The sequence below is a fragment of the Rattus norvegicus genome, chromosome 6 (genome assembly GCF_036323735.1).
Source record: "Rattus norvegicus strain BN/NHsdMcwi chromosome 6, GRCr8, whole genome shotgun sequence".
Lineage (NCBI taxonomy): Eukaryota > Metazoa > Chordata > Mammalia > Rodentia > Muridae > Rattus > Rattus norvegicus.
In genome coordinates, this window is record NC_086024.1 from 46863243 (window position 1) to 46871423 (window position 8181).

The following is an 8181-nucleotide window of genomic DNA, read 5'->3' on the forward strand; positions in this document are numbered from 1 at the left end:
ATTACAGATCTACACACTCCCACACATGGCCACATGCAACCCACTTACATGTGCACACACAGTAACAATTACAAACACTGCACACAATATCACATATAGATACGTAGGATACATCTGGTACCTAGGCAGTGGTGTATCAAATTTCTTAGTTTCAGTTTCTCTCTCCAGAACCATTTTCATAAAAGCAGAGTGCCATTTTGAGTTAGTTTGTTTTCTTAAATGTGTGGATTGCCCTTTCCTGACCTCTAGGCATCATTTATTGGATCATGGCATTGCATATTCATCAACTAAAATACTGTTGAAATGGAACAGAAAACTGGTGGGTGCAGTGACCAAGTATTTCCACATAGGAATGCTTTGGGCACTGTAAAATACTCATCTAAAAAACTTAAATCTCCCTGGGTATGGTGGCAAAGCCTTTGATTCTAGCACTAGGAGGCAAAGGCAGACAATTCCATGCTGGCTTGGTCTATGTATTGAGTCACAGGACAACTTGGGTTACAGTGAGACACTGTCTCAAAACCAAATAAAAACAAAAACAAAAACAAAAATCTCAAACAAGCAAATTTCACCCATTTTTTTTTTTTGGTTCTTTTTTTTTTTTTTTTTTTCGGAGCTGGGGACCGAACCCAGGGCCTTGCGCTTCCTAGGTAAGGGCTCTACCACTGAGCTAAATCCCCAGCCCCCATTTTTTTTTTAAAAACATACCAAGTAGTCAGTTTTCTGCCTCATGGATACCTGGGAAAATTGAGTATGATAACAAAATGTTTAGCTTTAGCATCTTTATACAAATGCATCCAATTAGTAAAAAGAATGTACAGATAGAAACTGTCAGGCTGGGGCTGGAGAGATGGCTCAGTGGTTAACAGCACTGACTGCTGTTCCAGAGGTCCCGAGTTCAAATCCCAGCAACTACATAGTGACTCACAACCATCTGTCATGAGATCTGATGCCCTCTTCTGATTGTTTGAAAACAGCTACAGTGTACTTATATTTAATAAATAAAGAAATAAGTCTTTTTTAAAAAAGAAAGAAAGAAAGAGACTATCAGGCTGGAGAGATGGTTCAACAGTTAAAAGCACTGGCTACTTTTCCAAAGTTCCTGAGTATATTTCCTAGCAACCACATTGTCCTAGGGTTTCTAATGTTGTGATAAAGTACCATGACCAAGAATCAAGCTGGGAGGGAAGGACTTATTTGTCTTATACTTCCAGATTCTAGTCTATTATTGGAGGTAGCCAGGACAGGAACTCAAGCGAGGTTGGAACCTAAAGGCAGAAGTTCATCCAGCGGCCAAGGAGGAGTGTTGCTGACTGGCTTGCTTCCCCTGGCATGCTCAGTCAGCTTTCTCATAGTACTCAGACCACCAGCCCAAAGGTGGTACCCACAATGGGCTGGTCCCTCCCCCACTGATCACTAATTGAGAAAATGCCATCCCTACAGCTGGATCTCATGGAGGTGTTTTCCCAACTTGGGGTCTTTTTGTCCCAATGACTAACTTGTGTCAAGTTGACACACAAGTTGAGCAGCCACTACACACATGGTGTACTTACAACCATCTATAAAATGATCTGATGCCATTTTCTGTCATGTAGGCATATATGCAAATAGAGCACTCATATACATAAGTAAATAAATCTTATAAAGGAAGAAAGAAGCTATTCATGGTTGAGTAGTGATGGATGTCTGTGCTTTCAGCACTTAGGAGGTGGAAACATAGGCAGGAAAATTGATACACATCTGAGGCCACCTCATCTGCATAGCAAGTTCCCCACTGGGCACAGTCACATAGTGGGACCTTATTAAAAAAACAAACAAAACAAAACCCAAAGCATGTATACATATATAGCATACAAAATCACATATACAAAATGTACATACATACAATATGTACAACACAAATAGACACAAAATCCACATACATACAAAGTATACACACATACACAAAGAATACATGCATATTCATAAAGCGTACATGTGTACACACAAGAAAACTATTTGAAGTACAAAAATGGAAGTCTTTCGGCACATGTAAACAGAGATGGCGTTATGTAGAAGCATTGTAGTGAGTTAGGATCTATGCATCTAAGGCTAGCTATTTGTCCTTCAGAGAAAGGCTGGGATTGGTACGTGTGTGAAGGCTTCCAGTGCATACTTTATCACCAAGCAGAAGCCCTGGAGACCCTCGGAGTAAGCCCAGAACTAAAGGTAAGTGACGTGTGTCTGGATGTTAGCTGTTGTCGTTTGAAAAGTGGGACTCGAGTGGACCCTCCCCTAACTCTAAGCTTAGAAGTCTATCTTGAGGTCTGCATTTAATCCCCAGCACTGAAAAACAAAATGGAACATTATTTATTTGGTTTTCCCATGTGCCCAGTAAGGAGAAGCATGTGAGAACACATGTAGATCAGGGGCCATCTGTAGAGTGTGAGAGCTTGTGTGGTACATGTGCCTATGCGTATGTCACCATCACCTGTTTTCCTTCCTTGGTAGAATGAAGTCTTGCACAGTTTTTGGAAGCGCTACCTTCAGAAGAGCAAGCAGGCCTATTGTAAAAACCCAGTTCGCACAAGTGGAAGGAAAGCCAAGGTGAGCCCTGGGCCCTGACATGAGGCACTAAAATTCACTCGCGTGACAGAAAAACAAAGGTGTTTCTCATGACTGCTTGAGTCTGACTGTGGTGCTTGTCTGTGGATTTTCAGGAAAGAGGCGTCTGGTGCAATCCAGAATGATCTAGACTTCAAAATGAATTGTGGCTGTTTATTAAACTAGTTATAACATGAAGGAAGTAAAATTTATCTTCTGTCTTAGCGTTTTACTGTTATGAATAGACACCATGACCAAGGCACATTTTATTTTATTTTATTTTTTTTCTTTTTCTTTTTTTCGGAGTTGGGGACCAAACCCAGGGCCTTGCGCTTGCTAGGCAAGCGCTCTACCACTGAGCTAAATCCCCAACCCCCAAGGCACATTTTATAAAGGGCAATGTTTAATTGGGGCTGGCTTACAGATTCAGAGGGTCAATCCATTATCCTTAAGGCTGGAACATGGCAACAACTAGGCAGGCATGGTGCAGGAGGAGCTGAGAGTTCTACATCTTCATCTAAAGGCTGCTAGTAGAATATTGGCTTCTAGGCAGCTAGGATGAGGGCCTTAAAGCCCACATCCACAGTGACAGACCTACTCCAACAAGGCCACACCTACTCCAACAGGGCCACACCTCCAAATAGTGCTACTCCCTGGGCCAAGCATATGCAAACCATCACAGTTTCCTTTTGGAAATTTTTGTTGTTTTGGTTTTGGTCTTTTGAGGCAAGGTCTAACTTCCTAGTCGAGACTGGCCTTGGACTCTTGGTAATCCTTCTGCTACAGGCTTTCAAGTACTAGGATTACAGCCACCAAACCCAACTCATGCATTTTATAGAGAGAACTTTAAGGAATTTCTTATTTGCTTTGTAGCATCGGAGTCAAACTAATATGTTGGGTAAACTCTGTGCCTCTGGGCTTCCTAACTGGCCTAGAAGAGGGCTTTTGAGGGACATCTGTCATTTGGCTGCTTAATTTGTAGTATTTGTTTGTCTTGTTTTTTTTACTGTTGTTAGAATTTTTTGCATATGGTAGTCCTATGATGGTGGTGGTGGTGGTGGTGGTGGTGGTGGCGGCGGCGGTGGTGGTGGTGGTGGTGGTGGTGGTGGTGGCGGCTGTTTTTGAGACAGAACCTGATTATTTCTCCCTGGCTGGCCTTAAACTCACAGATATCCACACTGCTTCTGCCTCCCAAGTGCTATGATTAAAGGCAAGTGCACCACCCAGCTTATTTTATTTTGAGACAGGGTCTTATGTATCCTAGGCCAGCCTTGCTGTATAGTCGAGGATGACCTTGGCTTGCCTTCACCTCCCGAGTACTAGATTGACAGATATAATTTTATGTTTATGTTTGTATTCAGAAGATCCAAACCAGGGCTTTGTGCATGCTAGGCAAGCATTCTAGCAACTGAGCTGCATCCCCAGGCCCTGCATGTGTTGTTCCTTCAGTTGGCCCCCCTGCTTACTTTACCTGGCATCTCCATGTCTGCCCCTTACTGTCCCATCTCAGAGCTTTGAAGTGACGGCCAGGCAATCTGGGTGCCCGTCCAAGCCACTCTCTGAGCCGTTTGCTCTGAATTGCTTCCGAAGTGTGTTATGGCACTTTTGCTTGGAGTAAAGGACAGTTCCAGTGCTGAGGTGTGTCTGAAGAGTGGCAGCTACCCTCCAGGACTTCGCCTCAGTCCTCGAGACTCACGTTTGCTAGAAACTTGGGAGGTGGTCCAACATTTCCTAGTTTGGCAAGGACCTCATAAGTCTGTATGCAAAGGTCAGTGATCCAGGTCTAAGATGCCTGGGTCAAAAGGAAAGGACTAAGTTATAGGTGAACAAAGGAGAGGCCTCAGAGCTGCACACGGGTCACTAACCTGTCCAGGTATAGGAGCCCACATGCTTGTCACGAAAAGCAAAAGGTGCTCTATGGTCTTATGATGCCATAAAAAAGAAAGAAAGAATTATTCAAAATAGTCAAAACATGACCTTTAAATTTCATACTTGGTGTCTCTGGTTGTCTTTGCGCCCTGGGATGCTGCCTAGCACATAGAAAACAGAAATGAAAAATTGGGATTCTCTATGACACTTTAATCTTAGGCTAACTGAAAACTTACAAAAGTTTTGTTGATGTGAGTAAACACCTGGTGGATAGTATCACATTAAATCCTGGCGAATAAGAAACGAAATTGGAAGCCCATTGGTAAATCACATCATTTCTGTCACACTAGTATTGCAGTACTGTTTCCTGAAAGGGATAGAAAAATATATTTTAAATTAAAAATGTGTTTAGGCTGGTACAACCACTCTGAAAATCAGTCTGGAGGTTCCTCAGAAAATCGGACATTGTACTACCTGAGGACCCCGCTATACCCCTCCTGGGCATATACCCAAATATGCTCCAACATATAACAAAGATACGTGCTCTACTATGTTCATCGCAGCCTTATTTATAATAGCCAGAAGCTGGAAAGAACCCAGATGCCCTTCAACAGAGGAATGGATACAGAAAATGTGGTACATCTACACAATGGAATATTACTCAGCTATCAAAAACAATGACTTCATGAAATTTGTGGGCAAATGGTCGGAACTGGAAAACATCATCCTGAGTGAGGTCACTCAGTCACAGGAAAACACACTTGGTATGCACTCATTGATAAGTGGATATTAGCCAAAAAGCTCGAGTTACCCAAGATGTAATCCACAGACCACAGGAAGCTCAAGAAGAAGGATGACCAAAATGCAGATGCTCCCACTCCTTCTTAAAAGGGGGAAATAATATCCATAGGAGGGAATATGGAAGCAAAGTTTAGAGCAGTGACTGAGGAACTGTCATTCAGAGCCTGCCCCACATGTGGCCCATATATATATATATATATATATATATATATATATATATATATATATATATATATATATATATATATGTGTGTGTGTGTGTGTATGTGTGTGTGTGTGTGTGTGTGTGTGTGTGTGTGTGTGTATATATTTATTTATTTATTTATCTCCAGCAAAACTAGATAAGATTGATGAAGATAAAAAATGCATGCTGAAAGGGACCGGATATAGATCTCTCCTGAGAGAGACATCCAGGGCATGTCCAATACAGAGGTCAATGCAAGCAGCAAACCACTGAGCTGAGAACAGGACTCCCTTGGGGGGAATTAGAGGAAGGATTGAAAGAGTTGAAGGAGTTTGTAACCCCATAAAAACAACAATGCCAACCAATCAGAGCTTCCAGGGACTCAACCACTACCAAAAGACTATATACATGGACTGACCCAGGGCTCCAACTGCATATGTAGTAGAAAACAGCCTTTTTGGGGCACCAGTGGAAGGGGAAGCCCTTGGTCCTGCCAAGGTTGGACCCCCAGTGCAGGGGAATGTGGGAGGCAATAAGGGGGGATGTATAGGAGGAATACCCATATGGGGAGGGGGAAGGAATGGGGGTGCTTATGGACAGGAAACCAGGAAGGGGAATAACATTTGAAATATAAGTAAAGAAATATATCTAATAAAAAATTTTTAAAAATGTGTTTGGGGAGTCACTTACAGATAGAGAACTTGCCTAGCAGTTCTGAACCACAGATCCCACCTTGGAATGTAGGGACCTCAGTAACGCTGCAAATGCGACCTTAGGGCTTTGGATGCAACTGTTCCAAGTAGAGAGGCCAGTGTCTGCACCCTAACCTACCGTGTTTGAGCTATGGATAACTATTGATTCCAGATCGAGCAAACGAATGTGTGTAGTAAGGCCTTGGAAAGGATGTTATGTAACCCAGACTGGCCATGGAGGACTTACCAGTATGGTGAAGGGTCTTGGGAAATGAGGTTAGCATGAGGTGTGGAAAAGAAGCAATGCTGAACTTCAGGCCTCCCTGGACCACCCACCCAATCCTATATCAGGTGAGCGGCAGCGGATGGGGCTGGCAGCACACAAGACAGGATGAGCAGTAGGCTGTAGAAGGGTTTTGTGAGAGATCCAACGGGACTTCCTGATGGTCTTCATGTGGGGTGTGGGAGGCAGGAGTCAAGGATGCCTGCAGGTTTCTCAGCCTTAGCAGGTAGAAGGAAAGAACTGCCACAAACAGAAAGGGCAGGTGGGACCAGGGGTAGGGTTTGGGACATGTTAAGTTTGAGACAGCTGTTAGACATCCAAGAGGAGAAATCACATATGTAGTGAAACAGACAAGTCTGTAGTGGAAAGGGTAGATATTTATAACTGCCAGTGTACATTATAACCATGAAATAATCAAATCCAGGCTGTAAGCATTCTACCCCTGAACTACAGCTTCCAAACAAGTGCCTGTTACTCTGTGACAAAACATCACGACTGTAAGCAACTGGGGAGGAGAGGGTTTAATTCTCTGATACTCCACATCCTAGTGCGTCACTGAAGGAGGTTAGGCAAGAGCTGCAGCAGCGACTCTGGAGGAACACTACAAACTGACTGGCTCCAGCTTGCTCAGCCTCTTCTGTTATTGTTTTGTTTTACATGGAAAATGGTAGCATTTATATGAACCTCCCTGTGTGGCTTCGGCCGGCAGGACACAGGCAGACCCAACACCCTTCATCTTTTCCTCAGCTCTTCTGATGAACACTTTGGCCTTGAGGGACGACAGGCTGCTTAGGGACCTCTCCCTTCCCCAGGACTTTGCAGGATCCTGATTGTACCACAGCAGTGATGGCAGCAGCTCCATTCTTGTTTTGCAGCACTCCACCTGTGTCTGCTCAGCAATTCAGCAGCTGAAAGGCAAAAGGATGGCATCAAGTCTCCCAGCCTACTTTCCTATACAGCCCAGGGCCATCTGCCTGGGATAGCACCACCCAGAGGCTGGGGCTCTGTAGCATTAATTTCCAAATGGCACACATGCTTGCTCACTGAAGTTCCTTCTTCCCAAATGACTCAAACTTGTGTTAAGTAAGCCAAAATTAGCCAGCATACTGAGATACCCCAACATTTTAAGTACCCTTAAGGAAGAATGCTGTAAATTAAACTGTGACATGCTAATGATTGTTTGAGTTACCTGGATTTCAGGGGTTTTAAAATGTGGGTGGGTACATCACAAACGTAAAATACAGTAGCTATGATTTAAACCCTAAGTTTGTTGGATGTTACCAAAATGCAGACACAGAAGAGGACCAAAAACCTGAGCTCTGGGCCTTCCCAGGGTTACTGTGTTGTGAAGTCAGGACAGCTGAGAGGAGGGATGTTCTGGAAGCCAAGGAGACAGTGTTTCATAGGAGGACAGTGGCATCTGGTGATGCTGCTGCTAGGTTAGGGAGAGAGGGCTGAGACTGATCAGACAACCAGTGGAGCTGAACTGGAATGGGGTACCAGGCAGGCAGACGGATGAAAGGCAGCCTATCTTCACTTCCTCAAGGCATTTTGCTTCAAAGACATTCAGAAAATTGGATGGAAAAGTTTTAAGTGGGAGAGATGATAGTGTATTTAGTATTGACAGACTGCTACTGAAGGGTTAAAATTTCTAAAAGTTAGTCATGAACAAAGTCCAGACATGCCTGAGAGAATTTGAGATAGGGCTCACTGGCCCGACTATCAACTCCCAAGGACACTGGCCATCTGGAGCCACCCTCTCCCCTTCC

General features: G+C 43.7%; 1 protein-coding gene across 7 annotated transcripts in view; it reads left to right on the top strand.

Moving 5' to 3' along the window:
- Positions 1-8181, top strand: part of Taf1b (TATA-box binding protein associated factor, RNA polymerase I subunit B) — a 77639-nt gene that overhangs the window by 17672 nt on the left and 51786 nt on the right. For all 7 annotated transcript variants that reach the window (XM_039112970.2, XM_063262521.1, XM_063262520.1 and 4 more), the window contains 2 exons: positions 2111-2208; positions 2491-2586. In XM_039112970.2, coding sequence (XP_038968898.1) covers positions 2111-2208; positions 2491-2586 — 194 coding nt within the window. The remainder of the gene's footprint in view (positions 1-2110; positions 2209-2490; positions 2587-8181) is intronic.